Source organism: Dicentrarchus labrax, unplaced genomic scaffold (genome assembly GCF_905237075.1).
Source record: "Dicentrarchus labrax unplaced genomic scaffold, dlabrax2021, whole genome shotgun sequence".
Taxonomy (NCBI): Eukaryota; Metazoa; Chordata; class Actinopteri; family Moronidae; genus Dicentrarchus; species Dicentrarchus labrax.
Window position 1 is genome coordinate 22,666,148 of NW_026136703.1, and position 12,984 is coordinate 22,679,131.

Genomic DNA, 12,984 nt, shown 5'->3' on the forward strand with positions numbered 1-12,984 from the left:
AAATTAAAAACAGTCACAGTTACTGTTCATTTTATCCAATGATTAATTGTTCAATTAAGCGTTCTTTAAATTAATTCTTAATCTAAATGCAGTAATGCATTCTAGTTTTCTCTACCATTAAATACTGAAGGTAGGGTAGGTCACTCTGCCTTCATGAGTTGCTTCTACTATTCTATAGAATAATTTCTGGGTTTTAATAGAGCATTTTTGGGTCCTTTGCTGCAGTTACAGAAGCTTTTCCACCCCTACAAGAATAAATATTTTGGGTAAGTACTTCATTTATTATGCCAGAGCTGACCACACTGAGCTTCACAGCTACTCTGCAGAAACCTTTAGGTGACATCACCGAGACTACCTCGATTTTTATTTATACAGTATATGTTTCTGACATGTTAGGATCAGAATCAACAACGTAGTACTATGAAGTATTAATGGCAACTGGCAGCCCTGTGAGTTGCGTCTCCTGTCTCAACATCTAGCTAATGCTGAGTTACAGCAATCTGTCTGAGTAATATATGAAGTGCCTTTAATCTTTAATGTATGTATTCATCAGTGCATATGTACTGCATGTGTCCAGATGGTTTGTGTTTAATTGCAGAGTGCCATCTCCATTCTCTCTCCCTCTTCAGTGTTCTCATAGAAAAATATGATCACTTCAACCAAAGAATACTAAATGTTGAATATCGTGTGGGGAAGGATTTGAATTGCAAAGAGGAAGGAATTATAAATAAGAAGTGACACTGACACTGACTGGGAATGGCTTGAATGCTGAAACATTTGGATTTGTAATTACATCCTCTTTGCAATTCAAATCATTTTCTCTTGCACAGTCTATGACTTTCTGCAACCTTTTGAGCGTGGAGACCCATTAATGTCTGTTCCTGGACTGTTACTTTGTGCTGTTTGCATTATTTTGGGTCCCGAGGAGTGAAGTCTAATATACTTCAACACTTTGAAGCCAGGCTTGCAAAGAAGTTATTGATTTGTAACAACTACAGTACTATCAACAAATTGAAACAGACCTAGCGCTGCCTGAGCTTGTGGAAGTAAAGTGGTTGAGCAGCAATGTTTACAGTCAGGCCAAAAGATTTCAGGCCCAATCATACAATTATTCTCTTTTAGCTTATTGTTTTGGATAAATGGTCCACAAATTAAAATTTTGGCTCAGCACCAGGTAGCTGTTTTTTTTTTTTTTTTTTTATTAAAAAAAAGTCAGACTCCACGTTACCTGGCTACTTCTTCAACAACAACAGATAAAGATTTAACAACTAGCTGGTAAGAAAGTCCAGTGCACTAAAGCACCAGATATTTTTCTCAGGAGTTGCCAGAGACCTAAACAGAGCTAAAAGGAAAGTCAACATTAGACATATATTGACTGCAAATAAACTGTTAATGAATGATAATAAACTTTGTGTACTGCTAATACATCCTTGGTGCCTTGCATTTCAGACCTTTGGTGTGCTGCATACATACTGCTGGAGCACTCTGAACACCTCAAATCCAGTCCAGTCGGATGAATTAAGAGTGATGACAAAGTTGACAGTTGCTTTGAAAAAAACATTTAAATGACATTTAACAATGGAAGCTAATTCTTATATTTTCAAATGAGATCTTTAAGCCCTCTAAATGCTGGGTAAACTATGAAATAGTGGTTTGAAAGTCTGAACATGCTCAGACAATCTACTTGTGGAAAATGAATAAGAAATGAGTCAGTCCTCACTGTAGAACTCCCATCAATGTGCCTTTGAGAAGAATTTAACTCGGTTGCACGAGTTGTGATTGTACCCAGTGGCACCTGAGGCCTCAGTGTGTGCAGCTGTGTGAATATGAAGCAGGCTCTTGTTGCAAATGAGCGCGCTCAGCAAACTCACCCTAGAAGAAAATAAAAAGATTGAACATTTTAGAGAAATAAATGGTTTACCCAGTTTTAGACAGAAACTCAGGATAAAGTATGAAAGCACATGATGCCATTTATCATTGTTTACAAGACATGTCCTCCCCCCAAATCAAGATCTGATAAGTCGGTCCTGACCTGCGGGATAATTCATCACAGCCACTCGAGCTGGTTGATGTTTATGGTGATACATGCCTGTGGGTATTTCTTATTCCTCATCATTACACTGGCCTTACAAGCCATCATTTATGAGGTATTACCCTGTTTAAGCGGTTCGAAGCTGCCTGTAGTTACGAGCTGGTGAAAGCCAACTCTCTGAATTCTTCTGTGTGCAGTTTAATGCGACTCAAGGAGGCTCTGAATGAAAGCAGCTGCATGTGCACAGTCATACACAGATGAGAGTCCTCTGCACACATATCCTTGTATCCCTCTAAATATTCACACGTGCACTTTAAACCAAACAGGTTTCACAGGCAGACACATACAAAAGACACTACAGGCACTTGGACATGCACACAGGAAGAAAACTGGAAGTTATTCACTGTGAATAAAAGTATGCGTAGTGCACATACTAACAGCTGTGCTTACGTGATGAGTTGTTTAATGGATAAGTCCATCAAGAGAAAATTAATCAGTCAATTTTGACTTCACTTAATTTTTAAGTTTTTTTTTAAGATTACTTAATTGTTTGTTTTTCAAGCAAAATACCAAACATGGTGCTACTAACTACTCAAATGTGAGCATTTGCAACTTTTCTTTGTTTTATATAATTGTAAATTGAATACCTTTAGGATTTTAACTGTTTGTTGGACCGAAAAAAGCTATTTAAAGGCCTTTTGGGAAATTGTGATGGGCCTTTTTCACTACCTTCTGACATTGCATGGACTAAATGATTCATTAGTTGATCGAAAAATAATCCACAGATGAATTCATAATGAGAGTTATTGTTAGTTAGACATCCTTCGTAGCAGTAAATGTGACTTTGTGAATTTTGATGCTTTCAGGTATTAAAACAAGCAAATAAGTAAGGAAAGAAGGTAAGACACAACATAAGAAGAGGAAAGAAAGGAAATGCCGTACTGTATAACCAGGTATAGACAGGAGGGGAAAAAAGAAAGATGATGTTAGTAATATTTAGTTCAACTTATGTAAAATATAAAATCCAGTCTGGAAAGTAAGTTATGTCGACAGCAATCACATGAAGGTATCGAAGTAAGAAGTACAAGTCCCTCAGTACCAGCACCTCTCTGTGTCAGCACTTGACTTTGTTACTTTACACCTATGACAGAAATGCTTACACCTTCTTACACAAAAATACCCAAACACATATTTCCTCCCACAGACATTTCACTTGTCCACACTCACTCATTAGCTACTGTACACACACACTCCGTCACTCCACGGCCGTAGTTGACAGACCCGCCGACTGTGTCGATGTCATCATTGCAGTCTATGACAGGGCCACTCCGCTGTGTGATGAATGTAAATCCTGCATCAGCACTGTCTTGTCCCGTGGGCTTGCTGTTGCTGGTGCACCGTGTCACTCTTCATCACCTCCTCTGGACCGACAGCTCACCACTTTTCCTCAGCCCACTGCCCATCACAGACCTCTAGGCTGCTTCTAGTCTAACTTCCCTCTGTCGGTGTCCGGGGAAAGTGGCAAGTAACTACCTGTAATTACTCCACTGGAATCACTTGTGTCTCTGTGTTAGTCCTCCTTTCTCCTTATCACCTAATTCATGTGATATGGTATTGTTGGTAAAAAATTATTTTGTTCACTCAATTTAAGTCAACAGATACAACCCAACTTCAAAATAGCTTTGTTAATTTATGGCACTCTTATAAAGTAACAATCAACACCTCACCGTTGCTTATAAATTATGGATTCACACCCATCAGAGTCAATTTAACACTTTTAGATAGTTTTGACTATTTGCCCCAGAGCTGGATCAGTCCTTTGAGTGGACATACAACTCTCTAATCAACACCTGTCAACTCCTGATTATTTTCTCACAAAAAACAAAACTTGCTAACACTGGAAAGTTTGCTGAGCATCGCTGACATCTGCAAACTTCAGCAACTCATGACAGCAACAACTCAGTGAAGATGATACTTCAGATTGTATACTAGTAGGCCAGAAAGTAGGCCTACGTCAGTTCTGCTGTTTAAAGGTCCAGTGTATAACATATTGGCAGAAATTGACTATAATATTCATGTGTTGTCGTTTGTGTATATTAACCTGAAAATAAGATTCTTGTATTTTTGTGACCTTAGAATGAGCCGTTTATATCTGCAGCCTCTCAAAGCAGCCAGAATGGCTGTAGACTCTCACGTTTTAGGCTTACTGATATTTAAATATCATATTTAATATTTACATTTGACTGGTTGTTTTGTTGTTAATGTTCACAGTTAAAGAAATTAAAGTCAGTGAGGCCAATCACTAAATCCAGAGATTATTATTTAATCCAGGGAGTACCTTTTCTGTCCGACCTTAATGCATATTAACAGTACAGTAGGTCCAAATTGTCCTATTATTGCACTGACATTATTTTGTTTTCCTGCTCGTGCTTCTGTTTCATTACCCTTACTGGTGCTTTCTCAACCTCCCCCAGTCCGTTTCCCCCAAAGAGTTTACATGCAAGCCATCTTTATTTTATTGTGAGCTGATGGACTAAGATGGCGTCAATGCTCTGATGTTTAATGGAAACCAGGTCACTGAATTCTCTGTGGAACACACACACACACACACACACACACACACACACACACACACACACACACACACACACACACACACATACACAGAGTTTGGTTGAGTCTATTTTAGTGGGAATTTATCGAGCACCTATTTTTAGTGTAGGACAGTCACTTTATTGGAACCAAGTCTGTGGTACTACTGCTGAATACCAGCTGCCATATCTAAATCCCAGCAGAAGGATTCCTTTATCGTCATTTCAAAGCAGAATGTTTGTGGGCTGCTTTCAAAAGGTGATCGATTATAAACCATCTGTCACTGATTACTTATCCCTAGAATCAGTAGTAATCCAGTTTTTTCAGATTTGGAATATCAAATCAAACAAACATGAATGATGGCCAAAACTACTGAAAATAGTTGTCAGGTTGTAAAATCAAAATTAGAAATACTTTATTGATCCCCAGGGGGAAATTTGTTTAATAAATAAATAATGTTCTTCTGTACATTTTCTCTTGTTGGGATGTGATGGAATTTGGAATTAAATGATAGATAAATATTCAAGTTATCTCCAGTACATTTCTTTCTTGATGTCCTTTTAGTGAAACTAAAAACCTGTTAGGAGGTAGCTAAAGTTATTCAGTTCCTTTTTCTGTGTATGTTCAGTGGTTTGTCATGAGGCACAGGGACCGGCATGATCTGCGGTATGGTTCATTCAATAATCTAGTTTTTGATGTCCCAGTGGGTTGTTTAATTCCATTTTTGTTGAATTTGATTGCAACTGGGGCCTTTCTGTTTGGAGTTTGCATGTTCTCTCTGTCTGCATGGTTTTCCTCCTGGTGCTCCAGTTTCCTCCCACTTTCCAAAGACAATTAGGTCAGGTGTACAGGAAACTGTAAATTACCCCTAGGTGTGAGTGGGTTCGCTCTGAGAGGTTTTATCCTCACTACAAATGTAGGTGCACATCCATGCAGGGAGATAAAAACTTTTACATAAAGGTGGAAGCCAGGGGTTAGCCTTTGATGTTTTTACTGGAAGCAACTGTGAAACTGTGGTATTGGATAAAAAAACAAAAAGCTTGTGCTAAAAATGAACTAGTACAGTAACTTGGATTCACAAAGTTATAGATAGCTTTTCTTCTCCTCCATTTCCTATAAACCCTAGATCAATGCAAGTAAAGCATGACACAAGTCAACTAGCAGTGGCTAGTTCAGACATGACAGCAGGAGAGAGACATTGCTGGCAATTTTATGTAGCAGAAATTTATTCTAAAAAGTTGGAAAAATAACAAATAGATAATAGAGCTGCCCCCTCATAGTTGAGTTAATGGTAAGTCGCTGAGAAGAAACTTAGTGGACCCACTTTTCATCACTCTGATAATCGCAGAAAAATAAAAACAATGTCAAGCTCCATTTGGGAGCTGCGCCTTGTCACTTGAATGAACATATTAGGGGATTGTGCGATACAAACCTTTTTCTCGTAACACAGAGTCACTTACCGATGCGCTGCTCACTGACGGTGGGCGCTGTTACATATGCTAACTGTGACTATACCTGGACTGAGCTTAAAGGACAGTAGCAGTTACTAACACAGGAGCGCAGAGACCCAGAGGGGAATGCTGCTTTCAGAAAAAAAGGATTAAAATAAACTCTTAATGAGAGATCGCACATAGTTACAGAAGCTAGTTTAAATATAGGTCTGTGAGGACTTCACCTTTCTACAACAAAGTTAATAATATACAGTCAGAAAACAAACTGCATGGTGCTGCTTGGGTGTTAAAAGGTGTCCCTCAGGTTCTCTAAAGTTATTGGTTGCTACTTGTTAAAAAATCTGAGGCACTCTAGAGGAGAGCAACTCAAAAAGCCTTTAATATCTCATGACTATCTACTTATAGTAATTGTCACAAAAAGAGGCATACTTATTTCTGCCATTCAGGCCTTCATCAGGGCAAATTCAAAATGGTTGCCAGTGGGCTGTTATATCTGCTATTTCCTCAACAGTTCTAAAGTTATTAATGTAGTTAGCATATAGTCCACAAGAGTATTGAAACATAATGCACTGTCCCTTACTGAATCAGTATGGGTTTGTGATTTGACCTGTGTTTTTGTGCACATCCTACCATAATACCTTTATAACTACATTTTCACATGCTTTGAATGATCTTTTAAAAAGTTTCACAAGACATAGCGACAAGTGTTCAATCACAATTTGCAGGAGACAATGACACCTTGAATGACAGCTTGTCATCATTGCGCTGGTTGGTAGATGTGCGTTTTTTTTAAATGATGGCAAATATCTCCAGCTCAAGTCAGCCCATAAAAAGGAAGAGGCTATCCAAACATATATCTGAATGACAGATGGCCTGTCAGTCCTGTCAGTGGGAATGAATACAAAAATTTCTGTCACCTGTGGTGGACTGTCCAACCTGAAGCAAGATTCTGCAAGAATTCACCAGAATGCAGGAAATGTGTTTAAAACTCAATATGTCATGCAGGAGAACCCCAAAGGGCGGCTGTGTGATTTGTGCTGTTGACATGTTGTCCCTTATGTCTCCATATTTAGAAAAGTGACAACCTTAGGAACAGTAAAAAGAGTAAATTACACAACCTCGACAGTAAATTAACAGTAAAATGCTGTGGTGTAACATTGTTAGTTAAAGTACTGATAATGGAACTGTGCCAGTAGGCGTTGCTACTAGCAGCAGGGTATTAAACTGAAACCAACTGCCAGTGGAAAACAGTGATAGACTGGTGACCTGTGCAATGTGTTTTCTTGCCTTTCCAAAACTCAAATAGTTAAAGAGATTTTACCTGACAAGTTGATAGCCTCCACAATTGTAATGGATGAGTTCAACAGTGGTACAATCATGGAACGTACAAGAAGAGAGGTATGACCCTGTTTTACCATGGATACTTGACAAAAATATGGTACATATCTTCGAATTAAATCTGTAATTTACTTAGGTAACTCATTTTGATACCGCTTTTTGGTTTTTGTTATGATACTACACAGCCTGTTCTTCCTGCTGCCCTCTGGCAAGGGATACAGAAGTATCTGGAGCTGTACCACCAGACTACAGAGCAACTTCTTTTATCAGGCTCCTCAATTCATCCTCCGCACTCCAGTTTATATATATAGTTTACTCTTATGACTTATTATTTATTTAACCATTTATAGCATTTTTGTTTTGGGAGTCGCATAAAAGGACTACAAGATGCACATAGTGGGAGATATGTAAAGCTCTCTCTTTCTCGTATTAAGTCTGCCTCTCTCTCTCGTCCTCTTTCATGGACACACATACATCTATTTTTTTATTAGTTACACAAATAACACTAGCTCTAAGCTCTTTAGCTAAGCCCTTACAAGCATGTTAATTTACTCAGTCAATTAGTCTATTAACTGCAAACACATTTACGTAATTTAAGTTAATTCACACCTACCAGCCAATCAGAATAGAGCATTTTCAGTGCCCATACAGGTTTACATAATGGATAGATGGCAGAAGAGCTTCCTGTTAAGTGACACAGGAACAGGCCTACTTTATGCTTCACTTTTATCAAACAGTGAGAATACATGTATCAATATCGTCGCAGCTCACATCTAATTTCTGTACATTAGTTGTTTTAACACAGAGAACAGGCCAGGAAGTGAGCTTTAAAAGCAGAAATCTCAACACCTGAGAACAATGAATAAATGAGTCATTAGTTTAAATCAATGGCCCTACCGGCTGCTTGCAGATTATGGTCATTTTGTAGTACAAGTAAAGTAAAAGTAAGTAAAATTCTCTTCTCCCTTTTTACTCTTATATTCCCTTGATATCATGACCACCCATGGTAAAAATACATGCTGGAACTGAAGTAGCAGTTGGTATTAAACCAGGAAGAAAATGGCATAAACAAAATTGGCTGCAATTGACTCTAGCTGATAAAAATAACACAGTTTATTAAATTAAATGTTTGTATTTCACATGATCCATTATGCACCAACCATAATGCAAAAGCGGTACGTTTGGTCTTCACGGCCCCTTATTACCCCACTGACCCAACTCTTCACAGTCTAAATCCCATTGATATGTACAAGGAAGCATTGATTACATTTAGTCTTTCTATCTAATCCCGCCGAGTACATGAGCCGTTAATGTTTAAATCAAAATCAATACATAACTTAATCATTCAAACTCGTCTCTAATTTGTTTGTCACAATCGATTGCCTTGGCCTGAGCGTGCTGTCTGCCTCTCTCCTTGTCAATTAAGGTGTGATGTGAGCAGACTGTAGCTGCCATAGAGGACTGGGTGGTGGAGGTTTATGACCAGCCCTGCTGACATTATGATCTATCAAATGTTATGACCTTGGGGATATTAACTAGAACTAATATGGAGGCAATAGTGAAAATGAAATGACGGGAATGATTTCTCATTCCACACACAGTTGTGCATGTCCAGGGGAATGTAATTACAACATGGATATTGCTCATTTACACCAGTACATTTATATTGCCAAGGAATAGTTTTAATATATTATCCCACTACTGTAGCTACTGTATTGCATTATAGTAGCTACTATAACTTAAGAATCCCGTATAGAGTACATGCATTCTGTATGAAGGCATAGCTGTGGATAGATTTAATCTGCATAAATGTAAAATGAAGTGGCAATTTCTAAAGCACTTAAGACCACTGTAGGAGTGATATCAAAGAAATTGTTCGATAGCTCAAACATAGAAGTTGATTCAGATTCTAGTCAAAATCGTTTACATTGAGCATCATTTTGCAAGGGCATTGGAAAAATGGGTTGTGGAACTTGTTTTTCAGTAGGCTTTTAACTCACCCTTCAATGGAAAGCAGCTTACAATGAACGTTAGACTAAGCCTCCGTTCTTAGATTATAAGCAGCCGACATTAAAGATTGTACAACTCAAAGCCACAGCATCTTGACAGTAGATGAAATAAATATCATACAATAACAGCAAATTCCTTATATAAAAATCCATCTTTTTATTGACAGCTCAGATCCTTTCATCTGCACCATTCCCACATGAAAATCCTGTGTCAGCACTGATGAGGCGATGAGAACCTCAGGCAGTAATTATGGTTCACATAAAGCCATGGAATGAAACAATTTTTTTTTTTTAAGACTGTACTGTATACATTGGCGCAATGCTGCCCGGAGGAAACAGCAGCAGATTACATATGTGTCAGACACTTGCAATGTCTAGAAGAAGTTCGCGCTCAAGCCCAAGCTCATTTCAGACTCATCTCTTATTAGTCCCTTTGAAACAAATTAAATGGAAACCTGCCTACGTTGTTGAGATTTACAGGTATCAAGGTAGTGTCTTTTAACAGTCTGGGTGTTGAAAAGCTTACTGCAGTGTCAGTGTTTTGAAGGCTTTGAGGGATTTAAGTGGTTCTAAGTTGCAGTGGCAGAAACAAAGAGCCATCACTCAATGAGAAAACTATCATACTAACTAATATATTGCTTTTATGGGACTTGCAACTTGGTGATTTGGGGTTTTTCAATTGAAGGATTACATCTTCTGTCATTTAAGAATAGTAGCACCCGTTTATCATCAAAATCCATTTCAAAGCATGCTGGATTAACTCAGAATTGCATTGTGGTCAACCTGAAAACAAAGCTTTTCTTTTGAAAAGCTGACATTACTGAGATTCAAGGTTATCACCCGACAGTGATGACATATACTACCCACTGAACTCTGACCCCATAGCCCCCAACTTCATTTACCCTTCTACCAAATTCAAAGGCATGTAAAGGTCTCCCCAACTACTGGGTGGAAGTAATTTGCTTGAAATGTGGTCATAAATCCAGCCAAGCACTGAAGCTTTATGAGGAATGTTGGGTTTATCGGCAAAGTCAGGAGTGATCTCCGCCTTTTATCTGAACTTCCACACACTGCACACTGTGATGAGACTTATTGTGTTGGAACTCACTGCAGATTTAGGAGTAATAAAGGCTTTAACATCAGTGTGAAAGCAGTAAAGAAACACTTTTTGAACATTGCTGCAGCTGATTTGTTACTTACTAACATTACTACCCAATGAGATCGAAGCCCATGGTGCCAAATGTGAACTTATAGGCCCCAAACTGTGTTTAACCTGATGAAAAATTCATGTATCTTAAGCTCCTTTGATATATCTGTCTCAATGGTATAATCTATGAAAAAAAGTTACATCTTCTTACAGTAATGTGTCAACTTGACACTTTGGCAGTAAAAATACAGTTGAGTGCATAAAATCCAGCCCACATGGAGAATTTGTTTCAAATTGTACCATCATTTTCAGAAAAAAATATATTTGAAATGTTTCCAAGTTTTCCATTTGGTTTCCATTACTTGTGACCATTTCACAACACACAACATTGTTGAAAGCTCCCTGTAAAATTTCAGTTTTATTACTTTGAGTCCAAAAAATGTCTCACAAATGTGTACTTTTTACTACATTTTAAGCCCAAATTGTCTCTTTGTGGGGTATGGATAATCTTTTCATTCTTACTTACCGATGAAGAGTCTCTTTGTGGGGTATGGATAATCTTTTCATTCTTACTTACCGATGAAGAGCCAATACAAATGTAATAGCCAATTACTAACCAACTATATATTTTGAAGGGAGTGTTTAATAGAGTTACAATTCCTTCTGCTTCAAAAAAAGTCATAGTTTTACATAATTTAGTGTAGATAGGTAAGTTAATTTTATTTATTGTTAATGTTATTATCAAGTGGTACTGCTGTAAGCAATGAATGTCCTTGGTAGTGCATTCCACAATACTCTGACATCTCAGTATCGATTGTAAGATGCCAGTAAACATTACATTCAGAAAGAATAAAATAAATGGATTTTGTGAAAAGGATAACATGACTTTGGTTGTTTCTTGCGGTAGAAAGTCTGTTGTATAGCAGTGCCAGTCAAATATCAAATCCCCGAGTGTCCTTGAACGCACCAACAAGTATACCAGTTTAAAAAACAATCCCAGCTTGAAACTGCATTACTACACAGCAGGAGAAATATAAAACACTATAGGTCAGCATTAATGTATAATGTGCATGATGCGTAGTTAATGGACTCAAACGTGCAGTCAACTGTTTGGTCTTTTAATGTATTTATGGCGCACTAACTCTTCTTTATGATGTCGAACTCAAATGAATGTATCTAACAAAAACGATTCGCTCACAAGGTGACATCCACTACAGCATGTTCCTTAATTGGAGACAAATCTTCTCAGGGGCTCTTACTCTGATGTGTATTGCTGGAACCTTTACAGATAAAACATTTTGTCTCTCTCTTTTCACTTCTAACAACCCCCAAACCCATCTGCATTCAGAAGGTGATGGAGAGATATGGCGAGTGAAGTTAGGACCGGCTGGCAGGGGGAATGAGCAGCGGCCTTCGTCTTTGAGTGGAATCGATTGCTTGTACAAGTCGAGGGAAATGAGAGAGATCTGACCACCCTTGGATTGGCTGGAATCACTCACAGACAGAATCATAACAAGGGCCAGAATGTGTGTTTGCGTGATAGATTGATGATGGAGCAGGTTTATGTGTATGATGGTGAGATATAGCCTGTTTATGTGTTTACAGAGTTAGTGTTTTAGCATCAAATACCTTCTTCTCATTCCTTTTCCTTGTTTTCTCATTTCCTAGAGCTGAAAATCACACAGCACCTTGCTGATTCGAGTCATTTTACGATTGTTATATTCCCATCACCATTAAAACTCACGTCAGTAAATGAGTACACCATTTATAATGCTGTTAGATGTTCAGATGTGAGTAGGCTTCAACCGAAATGCCTTTTGGGTGGTTAAAGAATGACTGCAACTTCTTCCCCACCACATGCTTCCCAATGTCGGATTTGGGGTAGATGCATCAGACATGACCATAAGTTGAACTAAACACTGCGTCTGACTGTCAAGACTGTCAACACCACTGAACATTTGTTCAACTTCATAAAGCAACCTATCTTAATGCTTTCCAGACAAGTGACTTCTTGTGCGAATAATGACTGTCCTCTCTTAGAGGCAAAGATGGAAGTAGTGTGATGTTGATGTAACACCTCCAAATCTCTTGGGTAGGAGGTTGCAGTGAATGGTTGGACATACAAAAGTTAAATACCAGAGGTTGTGGCTAGCATCCTGTCTCCTGCCAACAGTCAGTGTTGGTTTCTTTTCACCCTTACCACGTTCTTTCCTTAACCTTGACCAAGTTCTTTTAGTTGACTAAACTGAACCTTCAACATAGAGGTGGCAGATCAAAATCAGGTCAGAAATTGTTTCCTAACAGTCAAGTGGGTCATTTTGGAAGGCTTAAGTTTCTGACTTTGGCACCAGAGACTGTGGATCACATCCCATCTCCTACCAAGAGTCAACACTAGTTTCATGACAATTATCTTTC

At 38.3% G+C, this 12,984-nt stretch overlaps 1 protein-coding gene across 3 annotated transcripts in view; it reads left to right on the top strand.

Annotated features, from left to right (window-relative positions):
• The window catches only part of gfra4a (GDNF family receptor alpha 4a), a 137,150-nt gene that overhangs the window by 55,722 nt on the left and 68,444 nt on the right, over positions 1-12,984 (top strand). The window contains exon 1 of one of the 3 annotated variants that reach the window (XM_051381815.1): positions 12,105-12,144. The exons of the other annotated variants lie outside the window; for them this stretch is intronic. Within the exon in view, the coding sequence (XP_051237775.1) occupies positions 12,117-12,144 (28 nt within the window). The 5' untranslated portion in view covers positions 12,105-12,116. Of the gene's footprint in view, positions 1-12,104; positions 12,145-12,984 lie in introns of those variants that run through there. 3 annotated transcript variants of the gene reach the window in all.